This window comes from Pundamilia nyererei, unplaced genomic scaffold (genome assembly GCF_000239375.1).
Source record: "Pundamilia nyererei isolate P.nyererei 1_Seehausen unplaced genomic scaffold, PunNye1.0 scaffold00352, whole genome shotgun sequence".
Taxonomy (NCBI): Eukaryota; Metazoa; Chordata; class Actinopteri; order Cichliformes; family Cichlidae; genus Pundamilia; species Pundamilia nyererei.
The window spans coordinates 268,408-286,374 of NW_005187753.1; the positions used below are offsets into that span (position 1 = coordinate 268,408).

Below are 17,967 nucleotides of genomic sequence, written 5' to 3' on the forward strand. Positions count from 1 at the left end.
TGTACCTCTGGTGCAAATTACTGACCTCTGTCATCATTTTAAGTGGGGGAACTTGCACAATCGGTGGCTGACTAAATACTTTTTTGCCCCACTGTATGTCCATCAGGTGACCTGCTTTTGATTGGTAGGGTAAAATGTCAGGTAAAGGTGCGCGTACAGCAGCTCATTTTCAGTTAATTATCTGAAAATGTAGCAGAGATCCTTATTTTCAGTTAAATGAGTGAAACAAGATCCAAACTATAAATATGTTAAATAAATATACACTTTTTGAAAATTATTGTATTTAGCATTTATTTAAAAATGTATAAAAAACACAAACACAAAAACAACAGCAGTAAAAAAAAAAAAAAAAGGAAAACATGACAAGAGATTTTAACAAAGCTACATTTCATTTTCTTCACATGATTAGAAGCTGAAATGTATTTGGACCTGCACATGTCAAAGGTCATTCATATGAACGGGCCAGTTTCTACTTTTCATTTTACTAATCCTTTAGAGACCAGTCATTCTTTCAAACAGGCCGGAAAACTTGTTTGGAAACTCATTGACATCTTTGAGAATCACCACAGCGCACACACTGTCATCCCCCTGTGCCAACGTCCTTCCCACTTAAGCATATCTCTGTCTTTCATAATCAGAAAACAGTCTGGTATACACTGAAACAAAGGTGTCTGTCAGCCTTTTCATCGGCCCAGACAACATTATTTAATTAAACAGTAGAATACCCAGGAAGCAAACACAACCCAGTGGCTGGCCCAGTTCAGTTCAGACCACCTCTGGATGGTGTGGATGGCTGTGAAATCCTGAAAACAATAACAAACATGGACACTGTTAGTCCCTGCACAGCCCAGGGAATCATACACAAGGTACACATGTGCATTAGGAATTTGCATGCTGTCAGCTAAATGTCCACATGCAACCAGAAAAGGTCAAAGGGTAATTCCTTCTCAAATTAAAATGGCCCTGCTGCTCAACTTTCTCCAATGTGCATAAAAAAATATCCTTGGTTTGAACAAAAATGGACTTATGGCTAAATGGACTTATGGCTCTTATATAGCGCTTTTCTATTCTGAGCAATCATAGCACTTTACATTCACCCATTCAGAAATTGTCACTATAGTTGTCTTTTGCAATGTGAAGTTTATTATGAGCATTAGTTGGCTTTAATTTTTTCCCATATTTTAACTAGCCAATACTAGAGATGGACCGATCCGATATTACGTATCGGTATCGGTCCGATACTGACGTAAATTACTGGATCGGATATCGGAAAGAAATAAAAAAATGTAATCCGATCCATTAAATATAAAAAAGCACCTCACAAAACTTGCGACACCGTGTAACTCGGCTCATAACCGTAGCACGTCGGAGCAGTGTGCTCACATGATAGAGCGGCTGTGTGTATTTATAGCCTCGCTACCAAACCAGCATTTCATCTCCGAGGAAGTGATCCCAGAGAGAAGTAAAGCAAGTGTGTAAGTTCATCTCTGATGTTTGTAAGGCATTCCCACTTAAGCTTAACAACCAATACCTGGAGCGAGTGTCCCTTCTTGCTGCTACTTCAATCGTGAAACTGCTTAATGATCGGCTTTTCTGTCGGGAGTCTGTGTCTCTTGTTTGTTTTTGGCCCACTTTGCACCAGAAAGAGGAAACCAGCGGCTGAATAACAGCAGCACGTTTAAGCTTGATAAGCTGTTGTTAGAATTTATTTAATGTTACTTTCTACACCAGGATCTTTTTCTACGCAGTTGATGGCTGGTAACTGTCCAAGGGCGGATTTAGCCAGGGGGGCCGATAGGGCATGAACAGGGAAAATGGGGGCACAAAGACATACTTTTCTTTCTTATTCTCATTTAAAATGTCTAGCTTTTAATAAATAATTATCTGAATCTTACACCCAAAGTTTTAATCTTATGTAAAATATATAGAAGTCCATTACTGTATATAGTAACTGTTAAGTCTAATATACCCTAGTAAACTATAGTACTTTTTCCTTTGGGAAGATGCCATCTGTGCAGTCTACAGTTCTGTTGAAGGAAGATGTTGAATCTATTTAATTATTCTTGAAAAATTATTAATTTCTGTGCTTTTTTTTTTCCACACTGCATCAAATTAAAGTTGATTAAGTCGATTAAGCATCACGGTTGGGGGGTGGTTCCCTATTTTTTTTTTTTTTGCTGGGAGTTGGAACCCTATTAGTTAGGTTGCTTAAGATTTCTGCTAAGTACTCTTTAAAATACCAGAATAGGGAGGATGGAGTAGGTTTAAGTTTATTAGATTGATCAGTTTTGCTGAACTATGAAATATTTTGGGTGCAGTGTATCTTTTACATACAGGTACAACAGAATAGCTTTAGTGTTGTTGTTTATTTAAACGTGAGTATAAACGTATACAAAATGCAGCAAGATATTAAAAAAACAGTTTTATTGATTAAAAAACACTATATTGGATTCATATCGGTATCGGCAGATATCCAAATTTATGTTATCGGTATCGGACATAAAAAAGTGGGATCGTGCCATCTTTAGCCAATACGCAGACATTTTTAATGGTTGTGTCCCAAATGGCAGATTCTGAGACTAGTAAGAATTTCATGCTTTTATCTTTACGTTTTTCACATTTTCATGTTCAAAAATTGTCCCTGTGAAAAAATAGCCTGAAAATTGTTTGATTGACCATGGTTTAAAAACTTTTTAAAAATATATATAATGTATGAAAACTTGACTGCAATCATGTTCAACCATTCACCAGATTTTAAGGAAAATCAGAGTTGGTTGAATGAAAAATATTCTAAAAAAATGTGCTGATTTGAGACACAATTTTCACCACAGAATTCAGTTTAAAGCAATCAGACCATTGAAAATAATGAATGTTCTGCAAACAATTACAATTATGAGAAATATTCAGTGAGAATATTCAGTGTTATTATTGTATGAAAGCTGTCACTTGCTTTATTTCCAAACTGAGACTGGGTATAAATTTGCACTCTGTCATAATATCTTCAACATATACAGGTGGGGTTGGCCCTCATGGTGCTCTTACCTCTTCTACCTCCTGTTCATCAACTCCTGGGTCAAACATGGAGCCTAGGTAAGTGAGATGGAAGATGGCCAGCAAGCTGAAAACCAGGTTCAGCAATATCACCCAATAATCCTATAGACCGCAGAGGAGAGAATAAAAGACAAAAGAAAAAATAGAGACAAAAGTTGCATGTTCTCCGTCAATCTACTCAATATTAAGAAATAACAACTTGCTAACAATGACTGTTAGTGTTCTATTCTATGGTTTTTTATGCATCTTTGCTTTGACTACATTGACAGGATGGAATCGTTCTCATGATAAAAAAATGGTGCCAATCAGATGTTTTTCAGGTGTTTTTTAATGGATCAAAATGTGATGGTGCCTTTCTGTTTTCATGGTTTGGGGCGGAGCCTCCACTGTGTTTCACAGCTGACCTCCTTCCTACATACTGATCACTATTTGAACCAAAAATGTCACATTTGGATTCATCCATTCATCAGTCCTGTTACCACTAATTTTCAGTTTAGTTCTTATGTAACTGTAATCCACGGGCTTTTCATCTCATTCCCTGGCTGCCTCAGTTTCACTGGGACCATGTCCTGAATGGACACACTGCACATAATGCTGAGACGTGGCAAGCTAACAACAGCAAACAGTTTTTTGAAACAGACGTTTGGACTAGAAAGGTTGAAGACTCAAAATAATATAAGTACAAAAGTTCTAGAGTCACATGATTGAGAGTAGCTTGTGCAGACTTAGTGGAGGGCTGTGTGCAGGAATGTGGGCGTGAACCAGGGCAAGGTCAAATAACAGTAAGTTCTCACAAACAGTTGCTGCCTGGATATGAAACTAGATGACGGGAAATGAAACAGCTAGTGTGTCAGAAGAAAATATTGAGACAGGCAGGTGAAGCACCCAAAATGCAGGAGGAGGAAAGCGACAAGAGGTTGGGACCAACTTGTGTGCCAACCAGGGAGAGCTAAGTCTAGACCAGGGCCCTCCCCAATGGTTTTCTGACCACTCAGAAAGCTGATTTTTTAATATTTAAGTTTGTGTACGGCTAAGTTAGCGCACTCTTCCAGAAGTCGGCTACAGCTAACTGCTTGCAGACTGTGAACTGAAGAGATCCATGTACATGTATGGTTTTGAACTGCTTGAGGCAATAAATCTATTGAATTTGAATTGGACTGGTGCTCTCTTTATCTTTATCTCTCTTTATCCTCGAGAAAAAGAACGTGCAACACAGGCTGCTAGTGACATTGAATTTACATACAAGACACAACTTAAAATGAGTCTTCTGTTATGTGGTTCATCTTTTGATTTTGTTGTCTGTTTGTGCTTGAGTGATTCATTAGTCAGTTTCAAATGGCCTAATGACCAAAAAAAAAGAAAAAGGATTATTTGGAGTTATTCAGTTACTTTATTGCCCTGTTTATCTTTGTTGTTCTGTGTTGTTTAGCTGTGCAGCACTTTGAAGTCACCTTTTTACACTGCACATTTAAACACAACACAGGTTAACCAAACTTTGGCTCTGCATCTATGTCTGTCTGTTTGTGTCTCTGTGTGTGTCTGTGTGTGTGTTTTGTTTTTCACTGTCTCCATCTGTTAGCTGAGTAGGGATGAAGCTGTACCTTTTTGTGCTGATGGGTGCAGTCAGAGGCACAAGACCTAGACAGGATACAGGCACTGAAGATAGAAGCAAGCCTCTTTCTCAGAACTGAGGATGACAAAAATAATCAGTTACATTAAATTAAAAAACTTTAAACATGAAAATGTAAAAAAGGAAAATAGGAGGGGTCCACAAATCTGACTTTCTACCACTAAATGAACACAATAGAGCGACACGACGAGTGCTCCAATTACAGAAAACAAAGCAAAAGAAAAATCAAACATTCCCTCAAACAGCCTTTGGATCACAGCTGTCCCCTGCAACATGCAGATTCCCGGACTACTCTGGATGAGTAAAGACAGATAAACAACTAAATTCACACGAGCTTGTTCCTCAATGTGGATCATTATCTGTCGTTTGGATATACTGAGAAAGCAATGTTAATCAAGACCAAATCATATGCAAAGCATTCTGTAATTTATTCAACCTCCTAAAAACACAGCATAAACTGCAGTATAACTAATGCATGAAGGCCAAGTAGAAGGTTCCACTTCACTCAGAAGTCCATACAGCATGTCAGTGTATCCATCCAAACAAAGGTACACTAAAAACACAAATGCATTCTGTTTGGCCAAAGACTAATGACACTGAGTACGGAAGGTGCAGGATAATAGTTCACATACAGGATAAAAGACATGTTATCCCCTCATGTGGTTAGTTTTCCAAAGTGGAAACACCTGTGCGGTACAGATAGAGGGGGGACTCACAGCTGTCGACGACTTTGCCACAAGTTTTAGTCATGGTCATTATGCATATGAAACACAAGACTTTAGATTACGTGTAAGAAATGCACTGATGCTAAGAACTTTTCTGTAATTAACAGAACATAGCACAGTCTGTGCCCTGTTTATTTAATTCTGTGTAACGTTTCAATATGAAATCAATAATATTTGTTTGTTTTTTTCATCTTTCTTTGAAGAGATCAACTGAATTTACAGAGATCAAAGTCAGTGTCCAGTTTGCACGACAGTGCAATAAAAACATTTTTGTCACTAAAATCTAAGAATGACTGTGACAGATAATTGAGGCAGAACTTTTCAGCCCTGTTGACGATCCTTAATAGAAATCTATTAAGCAGTTCTTCAGTGTTTGTGTGTGACCTGGATCACAACAGATCACATCATGTGTCACTTGTTCCACTTTCACCAGCGAATCACTCTTCTGTGTGAGCACAGAGTTATCCATACCGTGTTCAACATATGTGATGAATCCAAGTGAAAGCAGAACAGCTCCCAGGTGGAAACTGAGACCCTGGAGAAGATAATACAATTAGGTTAAGCAGTAAACTACGTACAACTAGTGGAACAGAATGGTGTGTATGTGTAAGTTTGGTGATGGAGTTTTTATTATGAATGAATGATGTATTTTTATGAATTATTATGTCTATTTTTTATGCTAAAGGACAACAGATGGAAATTAGCCCTTGGCTATAATCTGGTATGTTTACATTCATGTAATTTTTTTTTTACATTTATGTTCATTAACATGCACTGTCCTAAATAAAATAAATAAATAAAATAAATAAATGTTTGGGGTCCACTTGGGGTACCTGTGGTCATTTTTGACAAAGACTTCTATCACCAGTATTTCAACTTTCAGAAAATCATTTTAAACAAATACCGTCATATACCAAACACCTCAGTGAAATGTCATAAGGTGGACACTGCCCAAGCCTAGTGACCTGGTTGTTCAGTGAAATCTCACACACAGTGGGTAATAGTGTATGTATTATTGTAGGGTCTGCCTTATAATATAAAGCACCTTGAGGCAACTGTTGTTGTGATTTGGTGCTATATAAATAAAACTGAATTGAATTAACAGTGAAGTTTAAGCATGGATTTAGTATACTGTATAGACTCTGGATACAAGTGTTGAAGTGTGCATCATCTTACTAACATGCAGTAAGGCGCTGGCTGTGTATGTCACCAGGATAGCTGGAAAAGTTCCCAATTTCATGGCGTTTTTAAAGACATCTGAAAAAGATGGAGAACAAACCACAATGAACTCACTGAAAACAACATTATGACAACATGGTGCTCATACAAGATCACCTGCTGCTCCCTTTACGGCTCATCAGAACGGATCATCTGCTCAAACGATCTCTATCGTCATCCTCCTCTGTCATACCAGCCCTCTGCATGTCCTCCTACACGATCCACGAATCTTCTCTAAGGTCTTCCTCTTTTCCTTCTGTCTGGCAGCTCCACCACCACCATCATCATCATCATGATCATTTCTTTAACGTATCCACTCGCCCTCTGAACAGGCACTTCCATCTTCAATTCACAAAACACTCCTGACACTCATCTTCATCCACTCCTCCTCCGCTTTGAACGGTTGATCCCAGAATATTAAACTCCTCCACCTTCACTACCTTTGCTCCTTGCACGTTCCAATTTCCATTTCTCTCCCTCTAATTCACACGTGTTTTCTTGCTTCTGTTGACTCCCCTCTTCTCTCCAGCACATACCTCCCTTTGCACGCTACTCTGACTACAGATCAGTGTTATCTGCAAACGTCATATCCCCACAGACTCCTGCCTGGGCTCATCTGTCAGCCTGTCCATCACCACTGCAAATAAGAAAGGGCTCAGAGCAGATCCCTGACATAATTGCAGCACCACCTTGACTCCATCTGTCACTACTGCACACCCACACATGTCCAGGACCACCCTCACATACTTTTCTATCACTCCTGACTTCCTCATACAATACCCACAGTGCCTCCTTTGGTACAACATGATCTGTGTTCTCTGTACTTCTCCAGTGACACTCTGCTTTATGCCTCTGTAGATACTCTGCACATCACTCATGTTCTTGAACATAATTTCTCAGGTATCCTCTCACTCTCTAAGATTGTGTTTAACAGTCTCCACTATGGGGCTGCCACAAACGATTATTTTGATAGTCGACTAGTCACCGATTATTTTTGCGATTAGTCAACTAATCATATCATGTATCCGCTTATTGCACCAGCATGCATCTGCTCTTATATGACTATCATTAGCTTACAGCTTTAAGTGTTTAAGGTGCGTGCTAACTAAAAATAAAGACAAGATGGTAGTTTATTAAATTTTAATGAAATTTGCAGATTGTTTCGGTGAAGTTTAATAAACTCCTTGCTTTCTAAAATATAACAGGACACCGGAGTATATTCTCGAGCATCTCACACTTCTGATAATCAGTTATCTGCTTGACGTTTATTCAGCTGTGTAAAAACTATAACTTTAATCTCAGCCAAACCGATTTACTCAGGAACAAATAAAATACTGAATATAAGTGACTTATATATCATGTTTAACCTGAGTAGCGAAAAACGGCGGTGGGTTTGAAAACGATTTGCCGGGAGTCCGGTGTTCTCAGCGGCTCTAGTGAGCCTTGAACCCCGGCTAGCTATCGAGCTGGTGGGTAACAGACGTCTCCGAAAACGTCGGAGCACTTTTGAAAATATGTGGCGTCTTGATAAACTGAGCAGATATTTTAAGTTTACACAGATAAATTCTCGCCTGAAAATATGTTGAACATTTATTTTGTGACCCAGAAAGAATAATAAGAGTAATATTAAAACTGCTGCTGCCATCTTCTGTTTCAGTCCGTTATTACACTCTTAAATACTACTACTTATTCCTGCGTCTTTTGGGATCTTACAAAGCTTCAAACGACGCGTCGACTATTAAATCAGTCGTCGACGATTTTGATAGTCGACGTAATCGTGACTAGTCGACTAACCGTGGCAGCCCTACTCCACTATCTCTTAGACATCGCCATACCTCCACAGGTATGTTGTCTGTATTACTGTAGGGTCTTTACCTTACAGTATACAGTGCGCTGAGGTGACTGTTGTTGTGAGCTGGTGCTATGTAAATTGAATTGAACTGAACTGAATCTGGACCAACCACCTTTGCAGTTTTCATGCTCACGAGCTCAATCTCTCTGCCAATCCACAGGTTCTTTTCTCTTTCCTTAGTGTTGAGCCTCATATTCAACCCTCCAGAAACCTTTTCCACATCAGGGCTCTAGAGTCTGACCAAATTTTTCGATGGTGCCACTAAAAAAATCTTAGGTCACACTGGTCTAGCTGTTCGAGTGGGGGGGAAAAGTCTCCGCAACCCTGAAAGTCTCCCTGTGGTCAACAACAGACACACATTATGTCCCTATCGTGGTATAAACCAATCAGAGATAGTCAGGGGCGGTACCTCTCTGATTGGCCTTGGTCCAGATATTCCTGTAGTACTTTGTGTGTAAGTTCGAAAGTGCAGGTGCCAGGTGGATAGAGAGAGGTGAGTAGCTTGAATAAAGCGATAACAATTCATTAAATCTGAATCGACTTTTAAATATAAATGTATTTTGCCAGAAACGCCAGAATCTCAGGTTAAAGCTCACAAAAGTATTTCAACAACCGCCAAACAGCAAATGAGAGCAGGTACACAGATTTCACACAATGACATAAACACAGAGCGGACCCGACGCATCAGAATCAGCTTTGTCTTTCTGGGCTTTCTCACCCAATGGCCTGTACATGGACATGCCCTCGGGGCTGAAAGCCAACAGCTCACAGATTCTGATATGTCCCGCTTTGTGTTTACGTCTTTTTTGTGCTAGATTCTGAGCTGCAGGTTTTATCTCTCTCCAACCAAAATTCACTGAACCAGCAGCAAAAGAATATCCAAACTATGCTTCACATTTCATAAATGTCGTCATTAATCTTCTCTTACTTTTGCTGTTTTGCTTCCACCACGATAAAAATCTAACTTCATGCACAGCTCTCTCTCTCTCTCTCAGTGTACTTCAAGAACAGTTTCCCATCTCAAATCTCTGTTTTCTGCATTATTCATTCGCTTAGTACCCATCAGTGCACCGTTGTTTACAGCGCTGTCGGCCGCTGTCTTCTTCCTTTTTTTTTTTTTTACTTTTAACTTGGAACTTTTAACTTAATTTTTTAACAAAATTGAATTGTATCAAATCGGGACCTCGTGAATCGTAATCGAATGGATTATAGAAATCAGTGACGATACCCAGCCCTAGTGAGCAGCCTAGGCCTGACAGAAGTGGATGTAGCTGTGGGTAATGAGAAAAGATAATAAGAACTATTGATAACTTTTTTGTTAAGGCCTAATTCGTCTGAAATTCATAGCCAGTGCTCTGACACGGAGCCATGAACGCTGAACAAGCACAGTGTATCCAAAAACACGATAAACGCACGGCCCAAGTGTCCCCTCTACCCACTGCTGCAGGCAGCAGCAAAACAGGTCATCAGAGGGGGCCGATGTGATAATTAAATTTAACATTGCCTACAATATCACCAAAGAGTGCCAACGCACTTTAAGCACAAGCACTTTTTCAGTAACTTATCTTTCTTGTAGAAATGTGCTCCAAATAAAGAACTTTGTATTGACAAGATGGTGCGCCTAACTTTTGTGCTGGTGGGCATCAAGGTGCACCAGTGCAACCGTGGCAAAAAGTTAGTCTAGTAAAAGCTAGAGTTAAGCTAACTAAGATCTTGTTTGCTGTTATTTCTGTTAATTAGATATGGTATCTTTCAAAGAAATTAAAAGACAAACATTGATTTTATATATATATAGAAACAAATTGACAATACTCTCAGTACTTGTTTATGGTGCCTCTAGTCCATAGGTGTCAAACTCTGGCCCGTGGGCCAAATTTGGCCCGCAGCCTAATTACATTTGGCCCATGAAGCCATACCAAATTACTATCAGAGCTGGCCTACTGGTATTATACAGTTAATATATATATATTGTTTAGTATTAAGCTTTGCTTGTTCCATATTCAGTTTTTCAGCAAAACTTGTTTGAGTCCATAAGAAAAGATTCATTCTTATATCTAGAGGAAGATTTTTTTTTCAATAAATATTAACGTTAGCCCGCGACTTTGTTCCAGTTTTGAATTTTGGCCCACTGTGTATTTGAGTTTGACACCCCTGCTCTAGTCGCCAAAGATGGTTCACATTCTACAGTTCTTTCATTGCTGCAATTCCCTTTCAGTGTGTACACGCTAGAAAAGCCGTCTGCTTCTGCTTCTGTCGGTTCAACAAATTTTGGCATCCTTAAATTCGACACTCTGGAAAGTTTAACAGACAGAGAAGATTGAGACTTACAGGTTTTAAGCCAGCGAGACATGGGGATGTTCCAGCATGTAACCACCATCACCATGGAGCGAGGGATTTCCACACTGAGAGGCTTCACCACTTTCATATCCCTGCACAGCACGCATGCACACACGCACACACACACACACAACTTGTTTTTTTCCACTTTTTAAAAAAAATTTGAATCACAGTCAGATTTCTAATGTGAATCTTCTTGGACTGGCACCGAGTCAGTCTCCGGCAGCATGTCATTCTTTGTGTTGCTACTAGCCTGCCTTGTTATTCCCAGTTGCTTTGTGCAAGACTTTTCTTCCCTTCTTCAGGAATCTTTGTTTGTCCGCTCCAGCTAGAATTGTCTTAGCAACGTTTGGTTCAAGCAATCTGGGGCATTTTGCTGTGCAGAGCCTGTTGCACTATACTGCTATCATATAATAAGCTAGATTGGAAGCCTGCCATTACACCCAATGATGCTCTTCAATTCTGCCTTGTTTTACAGTAGATTATTCTAGAGGGTTGAAAAACTTGACTGTTGATTAAACAGTTTCCAGGATGAAGAGAGCAGAGCAGCTGATAGCAGATCAGCTAATCGCAGATCAGCTAATCTTACCATCTTGTGTTGTCTTTATCTTCAGTGAATCCTCCTCCGGCCAGCATGCTGGTGCCTTCGCTCAAGTGACCCACAAAGTAGTTACTGAAGTGGAAGGACACTGCATTCTCGTAAGCATGCAGCCACCTATGCAACACACCACAATCAAGTCACATACACACATCATCATTAAATAATCTCTGGCTGGCACACGACAAATAATTACAGCAATTCACGTTAAAGCCAAATAACTCGAGCAATCAGACTTCTAGTGCTAGTTCTCACCCAGCAAGTTATTCATTTCCATAAAACGTCAGAGGTGGACTGATTTCTGACTGGACTACTCATCTGCTGATCTCATATTGCTTCCTCTTACGACACTATGATTGATACACCGACGTCATTTTTTTTCTTCAAGCATGCAGCTAATCTAAACAACTCGTACACCTGAGTCACTGTATGTAAGAGCTCCTTATCAAAGCAATGGGAATAAGACAAACCGGAATTAGCCAGCTGCACAAACAGATATGCAAAAATGTTTTGGATAACAGTGTATTCAGTTCATAACTGTAAAAAAGAAAGACTAGCAATGGAGCACAAATAAAATAAAAACAGTATTAAAATAGAATAAAACATAATTATTTAATCCATAGTCTAATCATTTAAGGTTTAGATCATAAATGGGGTTAAAAGTCATACATCACGGATCACATAACAATTACAAATACAGACACACATATCTATCGAGTGTCACAGGATTGTTCTCATGACCAAGATGTTATGATATTTTGACTTACTGTGTGACATTTGTTCCCGTTTATAATCTAAACCTTCTAAGATTAGACTCCTCAGTAAACACTAAACTGGCTGTCTTCTCATCAGAGCTCCTCATCACATTCTGTCCGATATTTTCCTGGGAAAGTATCCCTACTTTGCACCATTCTGTTGATTAATCGGCCCTATTGAGTTTAATATAAGAAACGGTGCATCATTTTTTCCCTTTTTATTTTCACAGCTGCCAAATTTCATCTGTCTCTGTTAAACACTTCTATTACATTTGATATGAGTATGATATGCTTGTGTGTCATGCCTTCATTTCGGTGTCTGAAATCACCAGAAGGAAGACTCTCAAGTCATACTAATTAAAACCAGTGCAGATGCATATTAGCTTCTAATCTTCTGTATAACAAATGAAGATATACTGTTATGTGTGTGAGAAGACAAAGACTACAGTGCCAATTTCAAGAAGTGAGAAAAGTATGACACTACACTATGATACCATCATCAGAACATGACTAAATAGTTTCTATACTTGGGAATTTGAACAAATGTTAATACTTGGGGCAAAGCCTTACCTTTCTCAAATGTATCTTGGAAGCAGAGAAAGAAAGACAGACAGTATAGTGTCAAAGCAGTGTAGTGGAACAGTGCTCTGGGTGTAAAAAGAGCAACGATTGAATTAAAATCTCTTACTTCTTTGTGACAGAGTTTCCATGGATCGGGATGAACCACGGGAAAAGGTATGGGGCAATACAGGTGGAGATTAGCAAACAGATCTGACTCTTCACTAGACTGCCGCTAGAGGTATGCAGCCACAACCAGCTCTGAAACCCAAATCCATCATTACCATCACAGTGCCATACAGGACTAGAAAGCATGCAGATTAAGGTAGAACTGGCAGTTACTCACAAGTTTTGTGCCTTCAATAACATTCTTATAACTGGAGAAGCTGATCCAAGGGCCAAAGACGGCAGTACCCACAAAGAAAATATAGCCCAGGAACTCAGTTGGCGAGGGCAGGCTGCTCAGTGCACCTCTGTCCAAGTCAAAGGCCACAGAAATGGCCTTCATGGCCACCACCATCTGAGAGCCTCAAAGAGACACAAAAATAAAGTAATTTGTTACCATTACAGGATACTACATTCACATTTTATGAGGAATCACTTCCTCATAGAAGTCACTATTATAAGCGAACATAGTCTGAATATAATCTTATTAAGAGTAAATCTCAAAGGTGTCTGCTGTGAGGCTTGATCTATACATTACAGATGTACATATATATGACCAATATACTATAGTTCACAATGGTCATTTTTTCAGTCTATGAGCTGCATCATATATGTGCTATCAAGTCTTTCTAACATGTTGGACTGAGCTTTCATTTGCTGTATAGGTATTAGGGGCATGAATGCCATGGTAATTTATCAAACTGTTCTTTTTCCAAGGTAGAGTCTAAAGCATACAACTTTAATTACTTTAAAAACAACAACTGGGTGCACAAATTTTATTATGAATTAATCAGGATTTTCTCTAAGCTACACCAGGTTGAAAGTATACATACATCTGCACTAATACTTGGACCTCAACCAGATGCTTTTTGGTAGGCACCGCACCAATTTCTCTGTGGCTCACTGGAGTCCTAAAGCTTTAGACATGTAACCCTTTCCATACTGACTTTGTTTCTCAGCTGTTTCATTACATCGTAGCAGGAAATATTGCTTTTTGAGATCTTTTATCCTCCTTCACGTTTTCAGACAAGTCCTATTTATTAAGTGACGTCTTGACTTAGCAGATGTGGCTGTAATCAGACATTCTGCATTTACTCAGGCTTTGTCTAATATTAAAAATGTGTTTGATGATATGAAACCTAGGGAAAAATGTTTTCACAGCATTTAGCCTGTATCCATTTTAAACCCTGTGTGGACTAGAGGAAGTCATACTTATCCCCCAAATTAAAGATCTATGCTATACAGATTCCAACCTGGAAAAGGGGGTTTAAAGAAATAATTTAAAGACATAAATTACAATGATACTCATGCCCATGATGACTGGGTGTAAATATAATAATAAGAAGAAGAATATATTTAATTTGTTGCCATACAGGGAACAAAAGATAAACAGTACAAAGGCTAAAATAAACCTTTAAATGTTTCTCCAAGACACAAAATGAAAATTGCAAAAAAAATTACAGAAGATTAACTAGGAACAAAAAAAAATTGATGTAATATTTACCTCTTATTTTGTGCCAGGTCACCGTGTCAATTAAATGCAACTCTCTAAAAAGAAGAGGCAGAAAAGTAACATGATAAGCCATCAATGCTACTCTAGAAGCTGGACAGTGCAGCACTAAAGGAAATGAATTACTAAATTATTATAGGAATTGCAGCTCCTAGATAGACATGTACAACTGCTCTATTTGTCTCTAAGTTTAGGCATGAGAACTCAGACTGCTTTAAATAATGATGGTGTATTAAAAACCAAGACTATATTAAGACTATATTTAGCTGGAACACATCCAGTTTACAAGGATATACTTATTAAAATGAAATAAAATCTCACCACAAGGAAAACTTTATCTGCTCTACAATGTTTCAACAGATAGGTCACTTATTACCTGTGTAGTGTTGTGATTTCTGTAATCGAATATTATGGTGAACAGTACTGAACACTGCACTGAGGTCTAAAAGGACAAGCACAGAGAGGAGTCCACTGTCACGGGCCATGAGAAGATCATTTGCAACCTTCACTAAAGCTGTTTCTGTGCTGTGGTGCATCGAAATGCTGAATTAAAGTCTTCATATAAATCATTCCTCTGCAGATGCTCTCTTAGCTGTTTGACAACTAACCTTTCAACAATGTTTTTAACTAAAGGGAAGGTTAACATGAAAACATTTCCAAACACACTGACCTCAGATGTTTGGTTTTAGCTGGACCCTAAGATAAGACACGGCCTAAGACTGCAAGACTCTTTCTTTTCACAACTCTACTGTAAGAGTGACGTTCACATTAAGATTAGCTGCAGCTTCTTCTTTACAAAAAACAGCACTTGAGCCTTCTCAGCTGTCTGCTTGGTTCTCCTTTTATCGATAGCGAGTCTCCTGGTTTGCACACTTGTTGTAGGTGCACAGAGAAATATGGCTGCTGCAGAAACCAGATCTAGGTTGGTTGACTTGCCTGCACAGGAGTGCACTGTCTGAGTGCACACTTATTATATACAGGCAGGGGTGGGACTTTACTTTGATGGACAGACCATGCAGCCAATCACATTCAAAGACATTATGTGAAAGAAGGAAGGGGGCAGATGTTCAAAAGACAATAAGTGTGTTGGTACAGGCCAGGTACACAGAGAGATTTAAATGCAAGCGTGTTGAGAAAAAATGAAGAAACAAGTGAAAACGTAAACTCTGTATGCATCTGGATGCATTTCAGTGATAACCTCAAACCTGAGTGTAGAATTTCTAAAATTAGGACCTAGCTGAAGTGATACCCACTTTTATTTTCAGCAATTTTCCATTATGAAGGACAAAAAGTTTCAAACTTGTAAAGGACTTAAACCTCGTGTAAACCCAGTAGTAGTAGTAAATGTATAAAATGCGTAAATATAGTGTATAAAAGTAAAGTTTTATGAAAACAGAATAAAAAAACTTGCTACCTTGATAAAGACTAAATTCACAGTTCAGTATTGAATATTACATAAAATAAATTATATAAAAGTGTCTGCAGAAATATGTAGCACAGAGCCATGGCTCAGTGTCTACGTGTCTAAATGAATGTGTGCATGATGCCATTAAAATTCTTAACTTGGTTGATCTGCTGCTCACCACAAACAAGCAGATATTTTTGACTTTTAACTGTATTTTCACAAGTTTCACAGCGTTTCCTACTGACTTGTTATAATTGCTGGCGGTGTCTTGTAAATAGTGTTGGACGTAATCCCATTTTTCAGTAATGCATAGGGATGGAAATAGATTAAAAAAAATTTGCAATTCCAGTTCCATAATCACTTATCGATTCTCACTGACTCTGTTTTGAGAGTAACTACCATTACGAAGCATCAATAAAAAAGACATTTGTGCAAACTAATTGCACAGCTGTAGGTCAAAAAAAAAAAAAGGTTACTCAAAAAACTAATTATTTCACATATTAAATAGAACACTTTTATTAAAAGCTTTACTGCAGAACAATCAGTGGTGGATGGAGCAGCTACAAAGTTTGTTTTTCCTTCACGTCAGAGTTTGTTAATCAGGTGCTTGGATGAAGGACTCCCGATAGTGTTTCCCAGCAAAGGTTTTAATGGTGATCACAGGAACAGCACTGCTGTTTTGGATTAGAAACACGTTTTGTTTCACTCAACCTGAGCTCAGTAACGGCTCCGTCTCTTTGCTCTTCGTGGTGTGTAAACAGACTCCGGCTCCATGTTTAACTGTGCCAGGAACGTCATCACTGCTACTGTTATGTTATCAGTCTGTTTGCCGAAAACTGCGGGCTGTGTGGGCTCAATGTTGTCAGACTTTTTGTTCACACGCTGCTCCTAAATACATTTCCATTGCAGGTCTATTTTTAGTTGCTAATGTGGGTGAAACACTCGTGTTTACATTGTTAAAGACATCGGCGCTACAGAGCCGTGCATTACACAAAGGAAAGAATTTGTGTCGAGAATTTTTTGTAATCAAAGTGCACCCAGGACAGAAGCAACACATTATGCTGCTAAAACACCTTCAGCTCTTTGCAAGCATCTGCACAAACAGCATGGGTAGCTGAGGAATAGAGCAGGTGATCTACTAATTGGAAGGTTGGTGGTTCCATCCCTGCTCCAGTCTGCATGCCAAAAGATAAGACACTAACCCTCTCCAATGCTACTTACGCGTAGAAAAATCTTGTATAAAGTGTAGAGGTAGAGTAGAAAAGCAGTCCATTTATCATGCTAACACAACCTAGCCAAGAACCCAGAGTGATGTTCAAGCTGAGTGAATGCCAACCCCAGCCCAGCCAGCCATGAACTTCACCAGGTAACAAACTGATGATCAGTCAGGTTGCAATCTCTGTTTCTACTGGCTCATTTTTCTAAAGTAGCATCACCGTGCCGATCACTTTAAAATCTTTCGGTGCTGTTGGCTTCCTGTTCATACCCAAATACTGTATCCTCATTAGGATATGGATTTGTGTTTGTGTGGGTTTGTAGCCCAAGGTGTATACAGTTACATGGTAATTATGCCCATATGGAAAGGATATATATAAATCTTATAAAGTTTGTTTCTGTCTTGTGTGAAACTTGTATGAAAAGCATACAAGAGTGAAAACAGATATAAGATCCCTTGAAAAAGTATATAAATGAAACTTGTATGTTTTGGATACTTACGTATTAAAACAATATATGAAAGTAATGAGAAAGTGGCCACTTTCATGAGTAAATCATATAAGCCTTATATGATTCACTATATGAAGTAAGCCACATCTTATGCAAGTCTTTTATAAGTTTTTTCTATTTCTTTTCCATATGGGTGTGACATGTGTTTCAGGTCATTCTAAAGAGAATTGAGAAATCAATGTAACAAGTAGTGTAGCAAATTACTTTCTCCAACAAGTAACATACTGTATTACTTTTAAGAACACACTGAGCTCCACATATCAGTTCTTACATTTAAAGTGGGAATGCTCTCCAACCATTCAGAGAGTAATTCAGTTCATCCATCCATCCATCCGCTTCCGCTTATCCTTTTTCAGGGTCGCGGGGGGCGCTGGAGCCTATCCCAGCTGTCATGGGGCGAGAGGCGGGGTACACCCTGGACAGGTCGCCAGTCTGTCG

The 17,967-nt window shown here is 38.8% G+C and overlaps 1 protein-coding gene across 2 annotated transcripts in view; it reads right to left on the reverse strand.

Moving 5' to 3' along the window:
* Positions 1-358: 358 nt before the first annotated feature.
* LOC102203699 (protein-serine O-palmitoleoyltransferase porcupine-like) overlaps positions 359-17,967 on the reverse strand; it is a 26,058-nt gene continuing 8,449 nt past the window's right edge. For both annotated transcript variants that reach the window (XM_005752306.1, XM_013915712.1), the window contains exons 4-13: positions 14,394-14,437; positions 13,071-13,252; positions 12,855-12,985; positions 11,403-11,528; positions 10,805-10,905; positions 6,587-6,663; positions 5,878-5,941; positions 4,653-4,738; positions 3,043-3,153; positions 359-803 (exon numbers count right to left, since the gene is read on the reverse strand). In XM_005752306.1, the coding sequence (XP_005752363.1) occupies positions 702-803; positions 3,043-3,153; positions 4,653-4,738; positions 5,878-5,941; positions 6,587-6,663; positions 10,805-10,905; positions 11,403-11,528; positions 12,855-12,985; positions 13,071-13,252; positions 14,394-14,437 (1,024 nt within the window). In that variant the 3' untranslated portion in view covers positions 359-701. The remainder of the gene's footprint in view (positions 804-3,042; positions 3,154-4,652; positions 4,739-5,877; positions 5,942-6,586; positions 6,664-10,804; positions 10,906-11,402; positions 11,529-12,854; positions 12,986-13,070; positions 13,253-14,393; positions 14,438-17,967) is intronic.